The sequence below is a fragment of the Arvicanthis niloticus genome, chromosome 11 (genome assembly GCF_011762505.2).
Source record: "Arvicanthis niloticus isolate mArvNil1 chromosome 11, mArvNil1.pat.X, whole genome shotgun sequence".
Lineage (NCBI taxonomy): Eukaryota > Metazoa > Chordata > Mammalia > Rodentia > Muridae > Arvicanthis > Arvicanthis niloticus.
This window is the reverse complement of record NC_047668.1, coordinates 45,905,992-45,931,896: the sequence shown is the minus strand read 5'-3', so window position 1 is coordinate 45,931,896 and position 25,905 is coordinate 45,905,992. Positions and strand designations below refer to the sequence as shown.

Below are 25,905 nucleotides of genomic sequence, written 5' to 3'. Positions count from 1 at the left end.
AGCATATATCAATGTTGTAGACTTACAGAATTCTTGGGGCCACACATCAATGCGAGGCATGGTGGGTCACTTGGAAGAACACTGAGTGTAGATTCAGAAAAATGGTTTGATCCTGTTATTGTGCATGTGTGTATGCGTGTGTATGTATGCGTGCTATACATTTGTAAGCTTTATTTGTCCAGTTACCACATCTATGCAATAGGAAATCTATTTGCTTTTGTCATCCATAGTCTAATAATAAGAGCCCCGACTGGGTGCAAGCATAGAAAAGCTCTTCGTGTGTGAAGGATGGATTCATGAGGACTCAGCTACAGGTGTCCCTGTTAAGACCAGTGTCTAGTTTTGTTTTGACATATAACTGAATGGACCTGGCAACCTTCATTCAATTCTCCTAGGAGAACATCCTTCCTGAAGACACAGTAACAGCATGTGGAGATGCACTGTACATGAATTCCCTTCTTTATTGCAGCTAGTTTTGTTCAGTAAGTTCATCTCAACTTGACTTTACCACTTTCCAAACTTTCATGTAGTATCTGTATTTGATATTTCAACTTGGATCAGTATTATTGAGACATAATTTTGAATATGTATAATTTATGCAACATATTTATACCATGAGCCATGTGTGTTTACATTAAAGTAGCTAGCATGTATGTAATTTAATGACATTTCCATCTTAACCAAGTGCTTGTCCCCATCGCCATAGCCTTTGCAGTTGGAGGCGTGATGGTAAAAGTAGTATGATGAAGGTATGGCTCATGTCCTGAGTACAGTATCACAAGGCAATGCTAAATTCCATCATGCTGCTGAAACCTGCATGCAATCAAACTCATAAATTGCTTATTTCTGAAAATTTTGTACTGAATAATTTTGGATTTCACCTGACCATAGGTAACTTGAAACTTCTAAAAGAAAGTGTGGGTAGGAGACAGTCATTCTAAGTAACAAAGACCAATTTACTTGTCAGGGGTAGAGGGCCACTGCATCCCTTACGAGGCAGGGAACATATAGCTATCTGCAGACATGTTTTACATTGTACTTCAGTACTCAAATATGTCTGTTGTGGTACCACTAATGTTGTTTAGATGAACCATCTGAATGGACAGTCTTGTTATATACCCCAGGCTATGCTTTCATTAAGATCTTCCTTTGTCAGCCTCCCAAATGCTGAATGACACAGGAACATCACACACAGCTATGAGTTGCCTTCTTTTGTACCTCCACACTGCTTTTTTGTACTCATGTCTATTCTTCTGAAGAATTTACTTGCTTAACCACATTTTCTAGGCCTCAGTCGTTGAAAGCCTGCTTGTGACTGTATGGAGTTTTGAATTACCTGCTCAGGTTTTAACTTTCAGCTATGTAACTCTGAACTTTGATTGCTATTTGACCCTTCTTCACATAGAATTTATTGACAACAATTATTTCAATTTTATTTTTTAATATTTATGGCTGATCTTTTTTACTGTGTGCCTTACAGGCAGTGAGGAGAATCTCACAGAGCTGGGCTGTTAGCACTTTACTCGATACTTTCTCCTTTTGTGTTTCCTCTCTTTTGGATGTTGTGTGATGACACTCAGTGGCTTTTGGGAGTTCTAACTCATTCATAATACTTTCACAGATATGGCTGTTCTCAAATCACCTAGTATGGGATTTATTGATTTTAGATTAGAGAAAACAATGCATAAAGATATGGAACATGTAAAGGTATTGGAACATTGGGGAGACTCAGACAGGAGGATTATGAGTTGGAGGCCAGTTTTGCCTATGTAGTGACTCTTTTGTCTGTTTGTTTTTTTTTTTTTTTTAAGGTATAAAAAGAGAAGAAATAGGCAGGATCCCTTTGCTTGCTTTATTACTCATGCTTGTGTGAAAGAAGCAAAGCAAGTATAACCTGAGAGACAGCTACTCCCTGTACAAAGTTGGCTTCTGCTACCATGAGGTGTGTTAGTTGAGTCTAAAATGAACATGGCAGGCTGAGGCAATTAGGAGCTTGCCTGGTTCTACACCAATGCCTAAGACTCTTGTGCACAGGAACCTTTTAGCCCTTCACCCCCAACCACTCACTTCTGTGAGCCCTTCTCTTTGACTCCGTCAATATCCTAAGGTTATCCAGGGTTAGTCTTTCCACTTAGCTTTTAGGGGCTTGCACATTGTCTTCAAGAATGAGATTAGTATTTGGAGCCTAGCCAAGACACGAGAGAAAAACTACACCTGGCTCATTTGCTTTTGTGTATATTGTCCATAAATAGAAACACCTTAAGAGTATTGGGTAGGAATGGGTTTTATATTAGATGTGGTATGTGCATTTACTGATGTGTGTATGTGTCATTACTCTTGAGTTAAGACTCAGAAAACCTAGAAGGATTGCATTTCAGTTCAACAAAGTTCATCTGTGGCTGGGCTTCAAGACAAAAGTGTTTCAGGGTCTCTGTGTCAATGGACTGGGTGTTTCCAAGATGCTGCTTTGTTCACTTACTAGGGGTCCTCCATGCATGTTGTTAAACTTACACTTATTTTCTTTTAGTTAAACTGTCTTTCTATAGGAATTTGTCTCACACAAGAATTATTAAAAGTAGAGGGAAGATTGTTTCTTTTTCTAAATGTAATAGAGCATGATATTATTCAATACCAAGATAACTCTGTGTTAATTTATAGTGTGTTAAAAATATATATTATCCAGTACCAAAATAAATTTGTGTTAGTTTATAGTGTGTTAAAAAATAAGATATTATCCAGTACCAAAATAAACTTGTGTTAATTTATAGTATATTTAAAGTCAAACATTATATTGTTTTTTGTTGATCTATACTTTTTTTTATTCTATTACCTTTCAGGAAAACAGATTAAAATGTTATGTAATTTAGCCAGTTTTCTTAGGGGTAGGGTGGTGTGAAACTATGTTTTAACAGTGTTTTTGACACTTGTAAGTAGCATAAAACTTTTTTTTAATTAGTAAAATATATAACTGAGGTTTTTATAATGACCCTGGCTTGGACCATATTAACTTCATGGTTGTCACTACATTTGTAGTGTTTATGCAGTTGAACTAAGCATAAGATTTTAAAATAATAGAAAGTTTTCATTAAGATAATAGAGAAATTTTATTTGCCATTCTTGGTATATCTATGTCTGCATTACTGAGATATATGTATACTATTTTTAAAAAGGTCTTAATATTTACCAAAATGTTGATAGAGACTATGCAAAACATTTGCTTTAGGTTACTGAACTGAGGTTTTTTGTCGTAGGAAGGTTAATAGGCTTCTTAAAAACTAAATGGAAACACATTAAAATTGTAATCTGTTTATTTCAGCAGATAGCATCATGAATCAGGCAGAGTCAAACCTAGATTGTTCAGGTCCCACAGAATAAAAGAGGAAAACTATTGTAATATGTTTAAGAAAATAGACAAAAATAGAAAAAAATATTGGTTGAAGTGAAAATATTCTACTTAGATGTTAATTGGTAGTTTTGATTACTGGCCTTGATTAGTAGAGCCCTAGATCAGAGACTTAGCTCTGAGGATACCTACATATTAGGTCTGGCCACCTGTCTTCAGACCAAAAAATAGTAATGTTAAAAAAAAGTGGGAAAGGAATTTTAATCTCTGTAGTTAACCTGATGCTGTCAGGAGGACTGATGATGTTAGTGCTGTATCCTAGGATAACTTCCCGAGCCCCTAGGTATACAGGAAGGGAGAGGAATCCAAGAGAAAAAGCATGTGCTCAGTCCTGTCAGGCTCTGGCCTGGTTGGTCATTATGTTCTGATTGATCCAGGTGGGCTTTATCTCCACACTACAGTGATTGCTGCTTGGGGATAGACCCAACTTTCTCCCACTAGCGGCTTATACATTAGACCTGTTGTTTCTGGAACTCAAGGTGACTGAAAGACCAAATGACTTCAGATGAAGGAGATGGATGCAAAAAGGAGGCAGAAAAGCTGAGCATTTATCATGCTTTTAGGTACTTACTGGACATTTGCAGGCCCAGGAAAGAGTCAGTGCTTTTAGCAAAAACCTGTCCCTAAGTCTTTGTGAGTTTTACTCAGTGGATACGTGGTGGTCTTTGATTGTCTCAGCTGAAGTTTCTTATGTTCTAACAGATTTTTTACATGTTTATTTCTCAAATATATATTTTAAATACAAGAAATGTATCATACATTTTTATAAAAATGAATTCAAAGCAAAATTTCTCTAATGTAGTTTGTATAATTACTGAGTGCTTGGTCACTCCTGGTCTTGTTTAGCACTGAAAATTGGATCTTCTTATTGAACAGGTCTGGGTCTGTATTGTACCACTGTTCTTCCAAGTTCATATCAGCTAATTAAGGCAGGTATATGATGCAAAACAGGTGTATATTGAGCACCAAGTTAAGAATAATTAAGGTAGTGAAGTTCATAGTGTATACAGTGGTTCTCATGGTCATTAAATTTTAAATAAAGTGCCATCAGAGTGTCTTGTGCACTCATAATGATGATGAATCAGATTTCTGATGCTCAAGCTGACTCTTTGTGTTCTTATATCAGCCCAGACCTGCCTGGGTCTATGGAAGCTGTCTTAGAACCATGGGCTCATACATACACAGGTCCATAGGGAATTGAAATCTTTAAACTCTTATGGACAAGTGTTGCATTATAACAGCCTGCAGTGTGCAGGATCCCTGTATATTAAAGTATCTTCAAAATATATGTTGCAGCATTAATTTAATCTTAATGTTTTACCGTTATGTTGAAACAGAAGGAAAATGATTTTTAATACTCCATTTTGAGCATTTTTTTTCAGGAATTCTGTATTCATTAAGCCACAGAATAACATGAAGGACACACACATTTTTTGAGGTAGTGATGGACATACAAACTTTGTTTTGCCTTTCCTGAATTTGAAGTGTCCCAACAGATACAATTGCCTTGGCAGCGTAACTAGATGGTTCTGCTTTAACTCTGTGGTGTTTTACTGCTTCCATTGGGCTGGATTGCTGTTTGATTATGTAAGAAGTCAAGTGCTAGAGTTTTCTTGTACTAATAGCTTCTCAGTGACAGGTTGAAGTGCAAATACAGGTGTGCTCTTCGTGTGTGTGTGTGTGTGTGTGTGTGTGTGTGTGTGTGCATGTGCATGCACGTGCATGTACATGCCTTTGTGAGTGGCATCAAATTTCCAAGAGATGATTCACATTCAGTGAACTTAAGAGGATATGGAATTTTTGCTTAAGATTTCAGAATGGTGAAACATTACTAGAAGAGATATGAACAGATGAGGCAATGATATGCATTTATAGCAAGGGATTATGACTAAACCTATTGTTGAAGTATTTGCTGAAACTGAAATATGGAAGACAGAGAGATGTGGCTAAGCAGGATTCACAGTTTATTCAAAGACTTAGTTAGTGGTGGTGTGTTGCTTGGTTTCGAGACAAGCTCTCTTTATGGCTTTAAATTCACTGTACTGCCCAGGCTAACTTCAAACTTGAAATCCTCTTGTTGTGGTCTGCAGTGCTAGGATTGCAGGTTGTGCCATGACATCATCCTTACTAGTTGAATTTTAAGACAAAAACAAAACACCAAAACAAACAAACAACCTTCTCATATGCCAAAACAAAACAATTAAAACAAAACTATCACTTCATTACTTTCATTCACTTATCTTCCCCCCCTCCCCCGTTAGTATTTATTCATCAATTTTTGACATGCTTTGTTTTGGTTTTACATTTTATTTATTTGTATGTGGCATGACATTTTATTTATTTGTATGTTATTATTTATTTATATTATTTATTTATATTTATTTATATTTATTATTTATTTATATTATTTATTTATTTACATTTTATTTATTTGTATGTGGCATGACAGTAGAGGTCAAGAAACAACTTGGGTACAGATCCTGGGCTCTGCCCCCAATCTCACAAAACCCAGAAGAAGCAGGCCTTCCAGGAGCTCTAACCCAGGCAGTATCTTAGGTAAGGTGACAACAACACCTGCCCCAAACAGGGAGTAACTGGGACCCACTAGGACCCAGGAAGTCACTCCTGTCCTGAAATACTGGTTCCTTCCTGTTTGCACCTGAGCACTGAGGATAGGAATTATACCAGACTTCTCACCAGATACTATAAAAGCGAGAAGATGCTGGACAGATGTCATACAGACCCTAAGAGAACACAAATGCCAGTCCAGGCTACTATACCCAGCAAAACTCTCAATTACCATAGATGGAGAAACCAAGATATTCCACAAGAAAATCAAATTTACACAATATCTTTCCCCAATCCCAGCATTACAAAGGATAATAGTGGGAAATCTCCAATACAAGGAGGAAAATTATACACTAGATAGAGCAAGAAAGTAATCCTCTTCCAACAAATCCAAAAGAAGATAGCCACACAAAGATAATTTCACCTCTAATAAAAATAACAGGAAGCAACAATCCCTGTTCTTTAATATCTCTTAACATCAATGGACTCAATTCCCCAATTAAAAGACATAGGCTAATGATCTGGATACGTAAACAGGATCCAGCATTTTCCTGCATACAGGAAACCCACCTCAGTGACAAAGACAAACTCTACCTTAGAGTAAAAGGCTGGAAAACAACGTTTGAAGGAAATGGTCCTAAGAAACAAGCTGGAGTAGCCATTCTAAGATCTTCAGCCCGCGGCTGGACAGTGGTGGTGCACACCTTTAATCCCAGCACTTGGGAGGCAGAGGCAGGTGGATTTCTGAGTTCAAGGCCAGCCTGGTCTACAGAGTGAGTTCCAGGACAGCCAGGACTACACAGAGAAACCCTGTCTCGAAAACAAAAACAAACAAAAAAATAGATCTTCAGGCCGAGAACACAAAGGGATGGACTCATGGCTCCACCTGTATATGTAGTTGAGGGTACCCTTGCCTGGCATCAATGGAAGTGGACAGCCTTGGTGCCTGAAAGTTATGATTCTCTTGTGTTGGGGAATTCGAGAGCAGAGAGGTGGGAATGGGAGGATTGTGGGAGCACATCCTCATAGTAATAGGAGGAGTGGGGATGGGGTATGGGGTTTTGGGGGGAATAGGAGAGGAGATATCATTGAAAGGTAAATGAGTAAAATATCCAATATTAAAAAAAAGCAGATAATGGGTCTGGCAATTGTAGTTGAGCAGTCAAGACTTTTGTCAACAATTTATTACGAGGATTTTGTATAATCATCAAGGACAAGGTATTCTGGAAGAGACCCATAGAACTTTAAAAAGATTGGTGAGACATACTGTTGCTGAGACAAAGAATGATGCCGACCTGTGAGGTTGCTGAATGCCCTGACAAGGTTGACTGGTGAGCTGTATTGGACATGTTCCTGACTCTTCTTTGCTTGACTATATTCCAGATGGGACAAGCTGCCTTGCCTCAAGTTTTTAGACCTTATGGGATAGAGAATCACAAAGAGAAACTATGTCTCTTGTATTCTTCTTAAAGGTGCCCAGCTACTAGGACTCAATCATGTACTGGTCTAGAAATCAATCCAATATGGGAAATCACAGTCTACTTTTGGAAGACTGGATTTGGACTTTGTCAGGAACATATTTGGAAGCTAGCTGTAGCTTGCTATGATGTTAGGATAGCAGGAGATAATGTTGGGACAAGATCTGGGTTTTAAACAAGGGTTAGTTCATGTTTTAAGGCTCTTTTAATTGTGAAGCCAAAATTGGTTTTGTCTCTTCTACAGCATTTATTGTAAGTTGCACTGACTATATAATTTCCAATTATGTTAGTGTCTTTAAACCTGGCATGTCTGTTACAGGGGTCTATCTACCAGCTTTTGTCTCACTGCCCTGAGTATTAGAAAACCTTGATTCTCTGAAAAAAGCTTGAAAGTGCTGGAAGAAGTGAGTTAGGCTTAAAGCAGAAGCAAGAGGGTAGCAGGCTTGATTTTTTTGTGGTATAACAGCTTTAATTCCATTAATTGCTAGCACCACTGCTTCTGCAATAGCATTGACACAAGGAGTTAGCACAACTATTTTGGTTAACCATTTAGCAAAAATTGTTACTAATGTATTGAGTATACAAATGGATTTATACAGGTATCTGGAACAACAAATAATGCTCTATAACTCATTCAAATTATCTGAAGGAGGTTCTGCGTTCAAGAGTTAGGAGCCATCCCCAGTATATTATATTATTATATATTATTGGAGTAGTGTTACTTTTGTATTCAGAATAATTGTCATTATAATTAGAAAAAAGGTTAAAGACACCTGTAGGACATTTGGCATAATCCTAACACCTCTCTGGGTGTGTTAACTTGGCATAATGAGATTATGAATTGAAAGAATGCTGCTCTGTTGACCTTTGATTCTGTAGATAATACCGATAAAATTATCCATGGCCTGAGCTCAGTTTTTCCAATTTGGACAAACCTCAGGAATGGCATATATAGCTTGATCAGGCTAGCCTTTCTTGTCCTGGGAATAATTTTATTTCTGCCCATCATCTTAAAGCTTATCTTTAACAACATCAACATATTGGCAGCCAAAGTACATGGCTTAAACCTGAAAATGGATCCCCAGACAAAGTTATTAAATTAACAGGCTGGCAAGCCAAGGTCGGGTAAGATTCTGCAGAGAGCCTTACCAACCTAAGACATAAGTGCATTGCCTTTGATAATGCATATTCCATGATGGGCAAGGAAGGCATTCTTGTCAGAAAGACCTAAGAGAGGCTCAGTCTTGTTAACAAAATACAAAAGGGGGAGAAGTAGAGAGCCTTTGGGGCTGCTTGGTAGGAATATGACATTGGCCAAGGACAAGGAAGTAGGCTTCAGGTAGAAATCTGACATTAGGCTAGAACAAAAAAGTAATTTCAGGTAGGAATCTAAATCTTAGGCTACAACAAAGAAGTAATCTAAGGCAGGAATCTAAATATTAAGTCACAACACAGAAGTCATTTCAGACAGGATTCTAAATTTTAGACTAGAACTAGGAAGTAGCCTTCAGACATGAAAATGACCTCAGGCTAGGATAGGGAAGTAGGCTTAGATACTTTAGTCATCCTGATAAGCCTTTAGAAACAGTGATCATGGGAGTGTTCGCGTAACTGGGTTTAATGCCTTTCTTTTTCTTTGATTATTTGTGTTTATTGTATTGCTTGTTCCTCGACTATTTGCATCTATTGTATTGCTAGACCCTCAACCTAGCACTGACCTTATTACATGCATGTAATCAAAATAAAGGAAGAGGGGGTATAGAATATGGGGTTCTAGGCAGGGGAAATAGGGAAAGGGGATGACATCTGTATTGTAAATAAATAAAATATCCAATAAAAAAAGAAAGATTAGGCATCACTATATCTCTGGCTGCCAGGAACACTCTATGTATACTCAGTTGGCATTGAACTCACAGATATCTAAATGCTTCTGCCTTCTGAGTGCTGGGATAAAGACCTGTGCAGCCATGCCTGGCATCATTTGTTAAGGTCTGACAGTTGCCCAAGCTGGCCCCATACTTATGGAAATTGTTCTGCCTTAGCCTCCCAAGTGCTGGGATTACTGGCATGAGCCACTATACTGGAATTTATTTGTAGTTTTAAAACAGGGTCTTACTAAATCACTTCCGTTGGCCTTACTATGTAGCTCCATTAAAAGTTATTTATTTTTTATTGTTTGTGATATAATATGTGTGAGAATATGGCTAATTACATGCCTGGCATGTGTGAAAATCAGAGGCATACTTTTCAGGGGTTGGTTCTCTCCTTTTGACTGTAAATAGGTTCTAGGAATTGAACTGAGATTTTCAAGCTTGTGTGGAAAGTCTACTGAGCCATCTCAATGTCTCTGCATTATTGTCTCTTTAAAAGACAATATAATTAATTATGTGTTTTCATGTGATGATGTAAGGATTTAAAATTTTTAATAACTTCAAAAAAATAAACAACTTGTGTGACTAGTTTGTTTTCGCCATCATGTGCGTCCTGGTGAGTGAATTTTGGTTATCAGTGCCTTTACCAGCCCTCATTGTATAACCTGGTTTTGAAATAGATTTCCTCCCTTATTAAAGAAAAGAATATGTCCTTTGTAGGACTATGGATTATCCTGGCCTTTTTGTTTGTTTGTTTATTTGTTTATTTTGAGAAGTGATATTAATCTTCTGAGACTTAGAGGGAACTTCCATATATAATAAGTAGATTAGAAACTCAAAAATTATTGTAACTTTTATCCTCCAATCATTAAACTCCAGTCTGTCTGTTTTCCTTGTGGTTTTGAGACTTACTGTTAATGATGTTGATCAGTGAGGCTGTTCGAATCATCAAGTCATCTGTCTGTGTATACAGGTGAAGACCCAGAAGAAAGGCATGGGCAGGTTCTGATCCTGTTAGTGGAACAAGCACTCCATGTCCTTGACTACAGAGCAGCTAGTATGTATTGTCGGGAGCTGATGGCCGCAGGTGAGTAGACAGCTTACACTTTGCTCACATCCTCTCAACATGGTAAATCACAGAAAGGGCTCTTCTGAAATCAGTGAGCCTGACTGGCAAGCCAGGCAAATGTTTGCTTAAGATGTATTTTGTTAGTAGCAAGCATATATGCTGTGTGTTTATATACTAATATCAAGATTTTAATGGACTCAGGTGCTATAGTTCATCTCTATGGTTTTGGTTACTTTAGTATTCTGTCTAAAACATTTTCATGATTTCAGGGAAAACCGTACCTGAAACATTTTAATACTATTTTATATATTATAGAAAATAAAATCTGGAAGAATACTTAGAATTTGTGATTGGATAGTCAATATTTCTATATTTTAGTATAGGAAAAAAGAACAGTGTTGAAAAATTGGGCAGGAGTTTGGCTCAAATATTTCTTATATTGAATTTAAAGTTCCAGTCTTGAAAGAATAAACAGAATTTATAGTAGGATAATTTTTGCCTCTACATTCCTTAGTGGAAGAAAGCACAGTACCATCTTATTATGGGCCCTGCATAGGAAAACCTTTGTACACCAGTAGGGAGCAGTTAACATAGTGTGCTTCACTGCTGTAACTCCTGCCCAACTCACTCTGGATCCTTGCACTTGTTTGTATTGGGAATGGATCTAGGGCTTTATGCCTCTAGTAAACTCTGTTACTACTAGACTCTATCTCTAGCACCATGCATGTACATTCTGTTTCTTTGCTTGCTTTTTCTGTATGTCTAATGTATGTCTACTATTAATGGGAAAAAATGGTTCCTTTAGGCAGTGCCAAACTCCTAGTGTCCTGAATTCAGAATCCACCATGAGCGTTCAGTGAATAACTTGAATTCATTTTTATTGATTCTGATTCTGTCAAAAACACTTGTCTGGAGTACCCTTGAATTATGTGGATAATGAATTGCTCAGATCCTTCTTTTCTAGCTTGAATTCTCATGCCTTGTGTACACTGTGTCATTAATGACTGCAGTTCTGCCTTGGTACCACAAGACCTGGTTAGGACTCTGATACCCCTCACCTTTATTCACATTATTCTTTTCCTTTCTTCCTTTTTTTCCTTCTTTGTCAATTTTTCAGGATATCCAGACAGTTGGGATGTTTGTAGCCAGTTGGGTCAATCAGAAGGTTATCAGGACCTGGCCACTCGTCAAGAGCTCATGGCTTTCGCTTTGACACATTGCCCTCCCAGCAGCATTGAACTTCTTTTGGCAGCTAGCAGCTCTCTTCAAACAGAGGTCAGTGATCACAAATACAATAAATCTTGACATGTGCGAAGGTTTTTTTTTTGTTGGGTGTATGTATCTGAGACATGGGTCAATTTTTGTTTGTTTTTATAGTATGCTGCTCTCCTAGAAGGAACGCGGTTGTCGTACACAGAGGAATTTGAAAACCTGAGGATATTTAAGTATTGTTGGCTTTATTATAGTAAGGACAAATGGTGTAAGAGGCTTGAGTAAAGCTACAAGTATGTTAGGAAGTAAATGATTGACTATAGGAAGGCAATGCAGCATTGTGAAGAATAAAATAGATGAGAACTAGGCATGTGAAGTCTGTCTGAAACCTCATTAGTTTGAGCAAGTGTTGGCACATACCTTCTGAGAAACCATGAGTAGGACTTGGCCTTAGAGAGATGCTGAGTTAGAAAGGGAGCCTCCTAGATGAGAAAAAGAGCTGACAGAGGGAGATTACTATAAACGTCACACCATGGGCATCCATGGCATTTTGTGGCAGGCTTTTCATAGACAGTTTTTTTCTCCTGAATCTGTCAGTTCCGTGTGAAACTGTTTCCAAAGTTCTGATGTATGTTTGTTGTTCAAAACTGTTCATTATAAAATAACATTTTTCTCAAAGGGAGAGCCTAATACTTTCCAAATTTCAAGCCTATAAAGTGAGAGGAAGGAGATTTTAAAAATACATCCTTTTTTGTTTCAGATTCTTTATCAAAGAGTAAATTTCGAGATCCATCCTGAAGGAGAAAATATTAGTGTCTCACCCTTAGTTGGTAAAGTTCTACAAGAGGTATGTATGCTAAGGAGTGTGGGGGAAGGAGCTGGAAAGATACTGTGGGTGGAATGAAATGGGCTCAATCACCCAATGCCAAAACAGACAGCATGTGTGTGTGTAGAATACTTCTCAGTTTTGTGTTGTGTGAAATACAGCATTCACATGGAAAAGAACTCAAAAGTGCCTGCTCACAAATTACAAAGCAAACAGCTCAAACCCCTATGCAGATGAAGAAATAGTACATGACCAGTTTACTACAGCTCTCTCAGAACTTTTGTCCTCTTATTTGCTCCCACAGAGTATTCTGAGGAGTCCTAGTAGCTCTCTTTTGCACAGATTAGTAATTATCCGGTTTCTGTCCCTAGAAGTTCTGTGTTTTTTCCAGAGTCTAAGCAGCTCTAATAGGAGCCAGTGGTCACTCAGCCTGTATGTAGTAGGAGTCATCTTTCTAGTCTAATTGAAGACTTAAAATCTTAATAAAGACTTGGCTCTCTTAATTGTCTACCATCTACCTGTCCGACTTGCTCAGGCACATCTCCTCTGATCTCCTCCTCCATCATCTAGCTGTCTCTTGTTAATGCTTTTCAAACTATGAGTGATGGCAGACCCATCACTTTCCTGAGTAGGTTCTGTCATGCCAGGGGAATAGGTAATTTCTTCTTCGCCCTTCCTACCTGTCTTAGGGTTTCTATTGTTATGATGAGACACCATGACCAAGGCAACTTTTATAAAGGACAATGTTTAATTGGGGCTGGCTTACAATTTCAGAGGTTCAGTTCATTATTATCATAGCAGGAAGCTTGGGAGCATCCAAGTAGACATGGTGATGGAGAAGGAGCTGAGAGTTCTGTATCATCATTTGACTGCAGCCAGGAGAGACTGTCTCATGGGGCAGCTAGGAGGAGAATTTCAAAGCCCACCCCCACAGTGACACACTTCCTTCAACAAGGCCACACCTACTCCCACAAGGGCATACCTCCTAATAGTGCCACTCACTGGGCCAAACATATTCAAACCACCACACTACCCTTCTTGTTTGTGCCCTGAATTTGAGCCTTTTCCTCACAAGTATTTTCTTTCTAGTACTTTCCTTGAGTAATCTCATAGTTTCCTCTTCTCACATTTTTCTTTTCTGTTACTACTTTACAGTTGATGTGGTATTGTGTGTGGTGAGTGAAGATAATGTCATTTATCTTACACCTTCTTCATGCTATGTTTTAGTAAATGACCGATGTTTGCTAGAGCTCTGTTAGCAAGATCCGCTGCTTAATGATTAGTCCATGGCTAACAGAAACAAGGAAGCAAATAAAGAACAGAGTCTAAACAGTTTCCAGCATAGTTCCTCTGCATGACCTGTGGTGGTTCCTCACGTCTTGTTATGTTTTGTCTAGTGTGAGAGGGGTATCGTTTGTCTATTTAATATAGGTTCAGACCATCTTTCTGCTGAGCTCAGCTCCATGGGCTTGTTCTGAATTCCCATCCTTCTTTGAAACAGTCCATGCAAAGCCTTTTGTGGCTTTCAGGTTTCCTGTTTTCTGCTATTACAATGAATTAGTGAGTGTCAGCCTGGCCCTGTGGTGTCTTCTTTGGATTAAGCCATGCTGTGTTGCCACAAGTGTGTATATACTGTCCCATTAGACTCTTGTTAGCAATGAAGACAGGCACAGATGTCCTCTGTGTCCACTTAGCAAGTAAAGGCATTATTCCAAAGTCATTATTGTTTCCTTAAAAGCTTTCCTGTCTTTCTTTTTCTCTTTAAGCCACTTATAATAGATCTAGATTTCAGGAAGTGTTAATCAAAACCCTCATATACCTTTGATGAATGAAGTCCATTTCAGAATATTATAGCTATTATTATCAGTGTATAATGTAGTATTTAGCTATAAGCTGCCATGTATTGCACATTAACAGTAGAAGTAATAACCATATTAAATTATAACTCATAAATGAAAGCTGATTTCAATGTAACCTGCTTTGATTTACTATTTCTGTTATTTCATTATGAAAATTATTTTTATCATATAGTTAGACAAAATAAAGATATTGTTATACAGTGACATCCACATGAAAAGTATAAACCGTACATGTGAAGATGCTGCATTTTTTTCCTGTGTAGAAAAATTGTTAATAATAGAACAAGATGTATGCTCTGTGAATAATTTCAAGATTACAGATTTCCAGTTTTTATTGATGTTGGTTATGTGGCTTTTAGATTGAACACTCTTATACCATTATAGTATATTAACATTTTGCTTAGCTAGTATTACATAGCTGGTGGTATTTTCCCTAGACAAATCTTAATAGAGATAAAAATGCATTGTATACAGTGTTCTCATTTAAAAAATCATTTCATTGTGGGAAAAATGTATATGAACATTTTAAGATGCTATAATTTATATGGCTGGCCTATTTAATGTTTAGAACACAAGCATGTTTTCAATTTATAGAAGGACTGTTTAGAATAAAGGCAAGCATAATGGCAGTTAGTGTCAATGTCATGGTAAGTATTTTTTTTTTTATTCATTGATTGAGAGATAGATCCTTGGATTGTTTCCACTTCTTAGTTATTTTGAATAAAGCTTCTGTGAACATTAGTATTCAAGTGTTTGTGTGGATGTATTTGTCCCTCTCATATATTGACACCCTGGAGTAGAACTACTCTGTGCTGTGTTCTTGATATTTGAATATGCTGTCTATTTGTTTTCCAGAGGCTGCACATTTGTCTCAGCCTGTCATTGTTGTGATGAGATATCTAATTAAGGATAACTGGAAGAAAGAACAATGTTGACAAGTGTTTTCAGAAGTTTCAAGTTTTAGGCACTTTGTTTTGTTGATTCTGGGCTGATGCATGGGAAGCAGCACACAGAATAGGTTTATGTAATGGAGGCAAGTAGCTCACATATGGTACAGAGAAGCTAAGGAATGCCAGAGGAAGAGGCCTGGAACAGGCTACAGTCAGTAAGAATGTATCCTTGGTGATGTGCTTCCTCTTAGTAGATCTTCTCTGTTTGTTTCCACCAACTGCAGTTGTGCCATCTGCCAAGGACCAGCCTCAGCTTGGGAAGGGGTACTGAGAAAGGTGTGTTTGAGAATAGTAGAAGAAACAACTCAAAGTCAATGATGGGGTGCAAGCTGACAGCTCTGTAGTCTGTTTGAGATAGCTCTCCAGAGAATTCTGTAGACAGCTGTTGGCTCTGTAGTCTGCTTGAAATAACTTTCTGCTCAAGACAGTTCTTGGGTTTTCCATCCAAATTCAGAAAACCTGCTAGAGAAAATTTAAAAGCTCATGGGTTTCTCAAGCAAACTCGGAAATCCCACCAGAAAAAAATTCTAAAAGTGATATGTTATGTCTCCAAGCGGTTTTCTCTAGGTAGCCCCCTCTCCCTCTCTAAATAGCTCTCTACATGAGACAGCTCTCTGCTCCTCATAGCTCTTGTGTTTTCTGACCAAAGGCAGGAAACCTGCTAGAAAAATTTATGTAATATTTCTATTACTTCATTTCTTTACTTTAGTCAAAACCCTCCAGACAAATTCCAGAAAGAACTGCAGTTGCTTTCTAGACAGCTCATTTCTTGCTGACCAAAGCTCAGTCTTTTATTTGCATATCAGTTCAGTCATGTACTCCAGCTTCTCTTTTGTTTATTCCATGAACCAAAATCTTATGACCTTAGCCCCTTGATTATTAGAAAAAACATCAAGTACATTTTTTTTTTAATATAGCAAGTGAATCCAGAGGTCTGTCTGCTTTTGTAAGCATAAACACTAAGCTAGCTATGTGGGACTCCACTCTGAGATCCCCATTTTTACCACACCTGGATCTAAACTCGCTGTGTCCCAGGCTGACCTTGAACTCAGAAATCTGCCTGCCTTTGTATGCACAAACAATAAGTTTAGCTGGGTAGCATCTTGCCCTGAGATCACCATTCCCTATATCTTGTTATTTCCTTCCTTAATATCTTTCTGACAAGCTGGCTCATTAGTGCAGCTGCCTTTGTTCTTTTAGTTCTGTGGAGCCCCTCATACAATTCATATTGCATCCTTATATTTTGCATAATTGAGATATTCTGTAAGGACAGCTTTTACACTGATTTATGTATTCCTAAACTTATATTTTCAGGGTTCTTTCCCACAGTCTTAAGGGCTGTCCAGAAAAATCACAGCATTTAGCATTTTGCTAAGGAACAGCAGACACACCCTTGCCTCCTAGACTCATGCTGTTTCTAATTATAATGGAGTCATTAACCTTAACAGGGAGGTTTCCTGAAGGAGGAACATAAAGTAAAATATATCCATTGTTATATGAAAAACCCTTATGGCTAGCAACTGTCAGCACTCATGGAGGCCCACACCCTGCTGGCTTTGCTCCAGAGGTGAGAACCCTGTCACACTATCCCTTCTGTGGCCATGCAGGACTCAGCAACCATCAAATTATGAATATGCCATTGGATCAGTCCACTGAGGAAAGCAAAGCCTTGTGGTCTAGTTGTGTCTCAGGATCTATTGTCAGAATCCACAAGACCAAACCTTTTTAAAATTACTTTTATTTTTTTGGAAATTATAATGTAATCATTTCTCCTTTTTTTCTCTCATATGCCCCTTCTTGTTCACTTTCAAATTCATGGCCTTTTTTTTTTCATTAATTAATTGTTGTTACATGCATATATGCATAAGCATATTCATATGTATTACTAAGTACAACCTGGTCAGTTGTATAATTTCTTCCATTCTCAGCATTCCTTACTTTACTACAGTTATCTGTTTAGGGTTGAGACCCTTATGGTCTTTTTTCTATTCAGTTTGGTATGTATATTGGTGTTGTCCTTATTCAGCTCATTTTTAGGCAGCCATGTTGGTGTAACTCTTGTCATTACTAGGAGACATAATCTCACAGCATATTCTGTGATACTCTGTGATATTCTGCTTCATCTTCATGTTCCATGAGCCTTAGGTGTGGGAGTATTTATACATGTATCCATTGGGACTAGTCTCTGGACTCTGCATTTTGATGTGCTTTTATGTAATGGTTTCTGTGTATTCCAAAGAGAATTTCCTTGGTGAGAGATTAGGACTACACTTATTTGCCAGTATAAGGACAAATCTTTAATACAATGTACTTAGGGGTTATGCTGGTTTAGTAAAGTGATGGTTGTAGGTTCTCCTCCAAGGTCATGGTTCTAGCTCTGAGTAGATGGCTAGATTTCTACTACCAGACATGACTTTCCTCTGCTTGAGTGCAACTTCACTTCAAGTAGAGAGCTGTTTGGTTACTGATGAGGTATGTGTGCCAGTACTGTATGTAGCCTTAGGGTTATTGTGCTGTGCTGATGGTTGTGGTTGACTGGTATTATAGCTAGGTAGGATGTTTGGTTGCTTCCTTCCTTTGGACCTACATCTGACCTAATATGAAAGCTAGTCCTCCAAGAGGAGGCATTCTGGGCAGTTCCTGCTCAGACCTCTGGATCCTGCACAAAGACATCTTTAATATCTGTTTGGTATACCAATTAATATGCAAATTGCATCAATATGCCATTGGATCAGTCTGTTTAGGGTTGAGATAAAACAGATAAAAAAGGAGAAATGATTACATTATAATTTCCAAAAAATAAAAGTAAATTTTCACCAGAAATACGTTAAAGTTCCTGTTTCTCCACTGAATTTTTGTTTTATATGTATGCTATCTTACTATGCATTTGATGTACTGGAAACATAATTTTATCCTATGCAACAAATAGCTATAAGTATATTTTCACATGCTAATTGCAATGTTGAAAGGGCTATTTACTTATTTTGCCCATTTTGTTTTTCTTCTTGGTTATTTATATTGTGGCTAAGCCGGAAATAAGTTTTTCATTAATATTCTGGATTCTAGATACAAGTATTTTATCCAGATATGTTTCACACTTGTAATTTGTGAGCATTTTCTGTCAATGTGTGACATGAATTTTTACTTTTTTAGTGGTTTCTTTTGAAGTATAGATGTTTTTAAGTTTCCTAAGGCATATTTATAGCATTTCCTTCTATTGATTATTCTTTTGATGTACCTAAGATATCTGTGTCTGATTCAGTGTTCTCAAAATATACTCATGCTTTTTTTGTAAGAATTTCTACTTCTTAAATTTATTGCTCAATAAAAAGTTAGAAAATATATAAAATACCTTATCTCACATATGCAATTAATTGGGAAGCTTATTTGGTTAGCTTTCTTTTTGGTCATCTAATTACTTGTTCTTTGTCATTAGATTTCTGGAAATTTTTATTTTATACAAGTAAAAAAATAGATATGGACCAGTTATGTTAAAATACTAGCATTTGTTAACTTATAATAAGTGGTACGTGGCTACATCTTGTATCTTCTATAACCTGCTAAATATAAAATATAATGTAACCAAGATGAATATGGTTAACCATGAACCTGTTATCTAATTAAAGGTCTTTTTTTCCTTCTTTTTTCTGCCTTCATGTCCATGTGTCTTGCTGCCCAGACAGAACCACTATCTATATGTTTTCCGCCATGTTGTTTATTTAACATAGGGTCTGTGTATCCTTGGATGTCTTAGACCCCACAATCCCTTGCCAACAGTCTTCCAAGTCCTCGGGCATGAATGTAACTGTGTCACCCTACACAGCCTGGCCTCCCATACTTCTCAAGCACATGTTCAGAGTTGTGTGTATTTCTCTTGGCTCATGAGGGATTTTCTTATAGCAGCTATAATGTACATGCACACACATTACTAATATTACTTTGTAGTTTGGATTTTCTTCTACTGTTTTGTTTGGAGACAAAGTTGTAGTCTTAATACTCCAAATTGGGATGAAATGTGCTCCAGTTAGTACTTGAAGGAAAGTGTTATTTGCAGAAAAATATTTTCGATTATTTAACGGTATTTTGAAGAGTGGGTACTGATTGAGCCTTGCTTGGGTTTTTTATATTCCTTAAGTAGCCTGCATGTACTATGCATTTAGTATATTTGAGGCCAAGCACTTTCTTTGAAATTCAAATTTCTTAACTGATACTAGGAAAGCCACTCCTCAAATCATTATAGCAGTAGACCACAGAGAATTGTTACTGTGAGCCATACTGGATGTGTAACGGTAATGGTGTTTTTGTTTGTTTGTTTGTTTTTGTAACATTAGAAAGATGCCATTACTGCTTTTTAACCTTTGAACTAGGTAGCATGCTTAATACTTAAGAGATTTAATGTTAAATTTTATCTTGGCAATTGTTGATCTGGTTTAAGTGTCTAATCTATTTCTATTTAAATTAATTAGCAGTGCGTCACTATGAATATAAAATTGTCATTTCAGGATTAAAATTTTGAACTCCCATAAAAGTAATTCTTGGGGGCTCTTCTATGCCTCCCTTGTTCCCCAATAGCTGCAGATTAGCCCATTTTGGCTCTGGAGTACATGACATAGAGCCATGTTCTTTTTATTAAAGACTACAAGCACTAAACTGAGTATATCTGAGCAATGCTAACCTGACTAGGCTTCCTATTACCCAGCCACATCTGCTATTATTTGACACCTGGTCTTGCCCTGGATAATGATGGTCTATCTGTGTCCTCCTGGCTGTGGAGCTTCCTGGTCCATCCACATAGTTTCTCCACATCTTCTTTGCCTTCTCTTTCTCTGGTCTCATTCTGGGACCCCCGACTTGGATTAGAGTCCTGCCTTATTCTCTTCTGCCTGGCTAATTGGCTGATCAGCTCTTTATTAACCAATCAGAGGTGATGGAAAACAATTTTTATATAACACTGAGGCCTGAGATGCTTGACCATCCCAATGTCTTCTCAAATATTTAAATGGTGCAGTAAATCTAGATGTTTATCTATAGCTGCAAATTGTGGAGATTCTCATATACTTCATAATAAAGAATGAATAGTGTCCTTACTTTTGAACAACCTCCCCTGCAGTAAATGAAAAATCATACCAGTATATTAATGCAGTAATAAAACTGATAATGCTATGAGTGGATAAGGGATAGTAATCTTACTAATGCCACTTAAAGTTAAAAGAAAAAGATCTTATATGTTAAGATTAATTGAGGATGGGAGACCTGATTCTGGCTATTCAGTCCTTTGTGATGGCCTGGGCAGTGGAAAGATGCCCTTACCCTCTTGGAGCTGGAGAACTGGCCCTGTTCCTCCCTGGCTGCAGCATTCAGGAGAGTAGCCCTGCATCTCACCCGGGCACCACAGTAGAGTTGACCCTGGGGCAAAGGTGAGGGTGAGCTGACCCCAGGGCATGAGAGCTGGAGAGCCTGCCTGCCCCTTGCCAGCTGTGGCATTGGATGAGCTAGCTGAGGCCATACTGGAGAGCTTGCCTTGGTGTTGTGGTTGTGGGAGAACTGGTGGGCTAACCAACTCAGCTACCACCCAAGCCCAGATCCAGGGCTTTAAATTGGTCCATCGTAACATCTATCCCATCTAAGAACAGCTGGAGTATGTGAAGGGGCCAGTCATGTAGACCCAAAGCTGCAGCATCTCCATGACACAGGAAACAATGCAATATGTAAGAAAAGTCCTGGTGAGGATCCATTATTGATTATGTAGCAGACGAGACTCACTGCAGTGAGCATTTGCAAGTAAGTAAAGATGTGTGGATAAAAGGGTATACCATGAACACACTGTTGATACACTACAGCTTCCACAATGAAATACTCTTTAAAAAAATATTTATTTTTATTTTCTTTTCAGTGGAGTTCGCAAGGGTGCAGAGCAGATACAAAAAGATGGAGGGCTGAGCGGCATTGGGTGCATGGTTTGAAATTCAGAAAGAATCAATAAAGAGTAAAAAAAAAAAAGATAAACTGAGGATAGCATCTTTGTGACCTTAGAGTGAGCATAGACTTATCAGTTAGATATGAAAGTATAATCCTTAAGCAAAAACATATTAATACAAATTATTATTATTATTATTATTATTATTATTATTATTATTATTATTATTATTATTATTTTGTTCTTTTGAGGCAGAGTTCCTTTGTGCATTCTTGACTGTCCTGGACCTCACTTTGTAGACCAGGCTGGCCTCAGCCTCAGAGATCCACTTGCCTTTGCCTTCCAAGTGCTGGGAATAGAGGCATACACCATCTCCACCTGATTTAACTTTTGTCTTAGAACATTAGTAAGAAAATGAAAATAATTCATAAAGTACTAAAATCTCATTGTTTGCATATTTAGTAAGGCCTATGACCCCCAAACATGTATGAGTTCAACCTGAGTAAAAAGATGGACAACCTATTGAATAAGTGGCACTCTAGAAGATACATTTTCCAGTGTACAGTATGTAGGTTGTTAGTTATGTCTGTTTATTCCATCGAATTCTACTCCAACACATTGAAGTTAAGATCATGCAAATTGTTCTCTATCTGCTTCCTTTTGTATTTAAAACTAGCATGAGGTGCTAGAGAGTTGACTCAGTAGTTAAAAGGACTTGCTGCTCCTATGGAGAACAAGAGTTCAGTTCACAGCACTGTCAGGCAGCTCATAACCTCTTGCAAGTCCATCTCTGAGCTGTCCAGGACCCTCCTCTGTCCCCATTTGTGCCTGTACTTTGTGCATATACTCCTACACACACACACACACACACACACACACACACTTATAAAAATCGTAAACCAAACAAATAAACCCAGCATGCATGTTTTCTTTGTAGCCTTTATGCAGAACAGCCACATGTTGTGTGCTGAAGAGCCCCATAGACCAGTGGCTGGGTGTTGGAGGTCAGAGAACCAGGACGGGATGTATTTCTATTAAGTTTCCCACAGGAGCTCTGACAATGGTGATGCTCTTCATTTTAACTGTAGTCTCTGCTGAATGAAGACAGCATTTCTTATCTCCTGGCTATTGTGTTCTCAGGTTGCCGTTACTGGTTTTTGTTTTTCGTTTGTCAAGTTAAGTCATAGATCACAGAAAACGTTTTAGCCATTATAAGTGGAGGCGAGTTTTTTAATGCCGTAGAAAATATTTTAAGAACTTAAGTGATGGGTATTGCTAATACTTAACTCTTGTTGCAAGACATGTTTCAGAGCTTCCTTTCTAGGGAGCTACTTTCTACCTGGGAGCCAGAGATGAGCTTTCATCCCGTGCCAGCTCTGCAAAGGTGGGAGCTGGCAGGTTGGAAGGTCATGGTTTTCCTTTAGGCCCCTCTTTTATTTTGGCAACAGAGTCATTGGCACAATTTTATGGATGTTTACATATAGTTATGTTACTTATATGAATATATATTTCTTGCCAGTAGAAGAATTACAGAATTAACAAAACACCAGCTTCTATAATAGTTTTGCCTCCTAGATTTCATGCAGTGTATGCGTCAAATGTCAAGAAAGTGAGTCATTTATTTAACACAGTTATAGGCCCATTTAAGAGGTGTGCTCTTTAGCTTTGAAACTCATACCCCAGGACAGTTTGCCGGGAGGTCTGCGGTAAGTCAGAAAAGCCTTGCCGTCTCTCCAAACAAGCCTAGAGGAACACTAATTTTATTCATGCTAAACCTCGGTTATATTTTCTGTGAGTATCTTTATAATATCCAAGCAGTGTAGCATGGTTTCTTCCTTATTATCATGGCATCTGTTTTCTCTTTTCATAATTAACCTTTAATCTGTAATGTTGCATTTTGTTCATGGATATATATTTTCTAATGTCAAAACTCTAGTAAACCATGTAGAAGAAGCAGTCTCAGGCACTGAGCTTAGGGAAATTCTTCTGAGCTTCGGTTAGTGCAACTTAAAGGCTTCTTTTGACTTTTCTTATTGAAATAGTAAATAGACGTTTAAGTGTTCTAACTTGTTCTGCTCCTTTGCTATCACCACAAATCCACAGCTCTTAGAAAAGCTCAGTAGTTTATGGTTCTCATAAGGTGGGAATTTTGCAGACTCTGGCCGAGTATCTGTTACTCTCCTTCTTCATGTCATTGGCTGAACTTCATTCCTTGTGCTTGTGGACTGAGTTCCACATTTTTTTGTTGGTTATCATAGGACAGTTGTTCTCAGGTTTCTGGAATATTCTATAATTCATTTTATTGCAATGCTCATCCTGTTTTGAAGGGCAGCCACTGTGGGTTTAGTATCTTTATGTTTCAAATCTTTCACCTCCCCTTGACTTCTTCCTTACAACTTTTTTGACCCTAGCTGTGGCAGTTTTTCTGCTTTGTGGGCTTAGTCCTTATATTGAACAAGTGAGTTATTTTGACTTGATGTTTCTGCTTCTCATGCTGTTAGACGCATTGTCTGCAATGTTCTATTGCTATCTCATAGTCTCACAGGTTCCAGGGCAAGAATGAGAATGAATTATCCTGAAGCAGCTGCAAGTAGATTTATAGGATGCTTTTGTCTCAGTGCTTCATATCTGAGGATATCCTGAGAACATTTGAGTGATTATATGATCTATTATTTTTATTACTTCAAGAATGATATGGTAAAGAATTAAATAATTAAACTGGGCTATCTGCTATTAGCAGCAAGAAGGCCAAGACAATTATTGGTATCAGAAGCATAGGACTTACTTTTATTTGCTTCATTTAACTGGAATATTTAAGAAAAAGCTGTAAGTAGACATTAGCCTTTGAGTTTACTTTTATACAATAATTCTTTTTTTTAAAAAATTGGATATTTATTTACATTTCAGATGTTATCCCCTTTCCCCATTTCCCCACCCCAGACACCCCCTATCCCATCTCCTTTCCTCCTGCTTCTATGAGGGTGTGCTCCCACCCACTCACCCACCCACTCTCACCTCCCTGCCCTCGAATTCCCCCACACACGGGCATCCAGCCTTCATGGGACCAAGAACCTCCTCTCCCACCTATGCCCAACAAGGTCATCCTCCCCTACATATACAGATGGAGCCATAAGTCCCTCCCTATGTGCTCCCAGGCTGGTGATTTAGACCCTGGGAGCTCTGGTTGGTTGGTATTGTTGCTCTTCCCATGGGGCCTCAAACCCCTTCAGCTCCTTCAGTCTTCTCTCTTACTCCTCTACTGGGAACTTCTTGATCTTAAGAGCAGATACAGTCTTTGTTATTTTTGCTTAAAATACCATTAATGTATGTGATTTTTCTCTTTTTAGAATAGTTCAGTTTTTTTTTTTAAAGGGATAGGTAGTATTTTTGCTGAATTCCTCAAGATTGGCCAGAGGTTAGATTTTTTAAATAATATTAATCATCTACTTGATTGGATAAAAAGCAATTCCTTTTATATTGATAGGTAGCTTATTGGAGTTGTCTACTTTGTCTGGGTCACAGAACATTGATCAATTAAATGATTTACTTCTTACTTTAAAGTCTAATTAAAATGTGTGGTTATCAGATTGGTAAAAATAAAGAGCACATCACTTCTCTGCAGGTCTACTGACCATGAGTGTTGACTTAATGCATGATACTCTTTCTGTTCTCTTTTGTAAGCTTAGTGGGGAACAATGAAGTATTAGCATTTCCTTCACCTTTCTTTAGTTACTGACGAACATGGATTTTCAGTTTGTTTATCTTGGTGTTTAATGAGTCTGCTTATTGTCAGCTGCCTCTTTCTGTACTTCATCTTACCAGCTGTTTTACACTGCCATTGGTGTCTCGTCTCATTGTAGGATGCTGCTGCTTCTGGCAGCAGTTCAGCTGACCTGTTACACTGGACCACTACAACCACCATGAAAGTCTTGTCCAATACCACAACTACTACCAAGGCAGTGTTGCAGGCTGTCAGTGATGGGCAGTGGTGGAAGAAGTCCTTAGCATACCTGCGGCCCCTCCAGGTAAGCCAGGTGCTTACCAGTTGTTGTCACAGTAAAATCTCTGAGTGTCACAATATCTTAAGAAATCTGGTCCTCCCATCAGGTAAGGAACACTGCCATCAGGAAGCTGCCTTCTCTGCTTTGCCACACTGCAGTTCTTTGTACTGTCATGAAAATAAAGCATGAAGAAATGTCAGTTCAATACCAATGCAGCCCCAATACTCATGAACCTGTCATTCATGTGTTCACTCATCCATCTTTCTATACATTCATTTAGCATATACTTTCTAGTTACTTTCTTTGGCTCCTAACAGGTATAAACACTGGAAATAGAATGAGGAAAGATTTTAATGTAATTTCATTGTCTACAATGGTAGAGGAGATGAAACATTTACATAATAGAGAAATGGTACTGTGATGTAAAGATAACTTCAATATGGCAGACTTTTAGTTCACATTATCTTTAATGGGAAAAATAGAACTCTTTCAACAGTAGGTATGGGACACTCTATTGCTACTCATCCTAGCCAAATTATAGGGCAAGAGAAAGCAATAAAAAGGATTCAGATAAAGGAAGGAGACAAATTGTTCTTGTCTTCAGATAATGTGATTCTACAGCTAAAAGTTCCTTAAAAATCTACTGGAAGCCTTGGAGGTTTTGTAAGCACTCTCAGCAAAGTAACGGGAGACACAATCAGGACTGCGGAACCGTTAGCTTTTCTATACAGTGATGATCAATGCTCACTGA

The 25,905-nt window shown here is 37.9% G+C and overlaps 1 protein-coding gene and 1 pseudogene across 2 annotated transcripts in view; one reads left to right on the top strand and one right to left on the bottom strand.

Annotated features, from left to right (window-relative positions):
* Positions 1–25,905, top strand: part of Nbas (NBAS subunit of NRZ tethering complex) — a 284,871-nt gene that overhangs the window by 133,779 nt on the left and 125,187 nt on the right. For both annotated transcript variants that reach the window (XM_034514140.2, XM_076942115.1), the window contains exons 33-36: positions 10,294–10,407; positions 11,507–11,664; positions 12,362–12,448; positions 25,014–25,178. In XM_034514140.2, the coding sequence (XP_034370031.1) occupies positions 10,294–10,407; positions 11,507–11,664; positions 12,362–12,448; positions 25,014–25,178 (524 nt within the window). The remainder of the gene's footprint in view (positions 1–10,293; positions 10,408–11,506; positions 11,665–12,361; positions 12,449–25,013; positions 25,179–25,905) is intronic.
* On the bottom strand, positions 15,668–15,716 carry LOC117717474 (U7 small nuclear RNA; annotated as a pseudogene).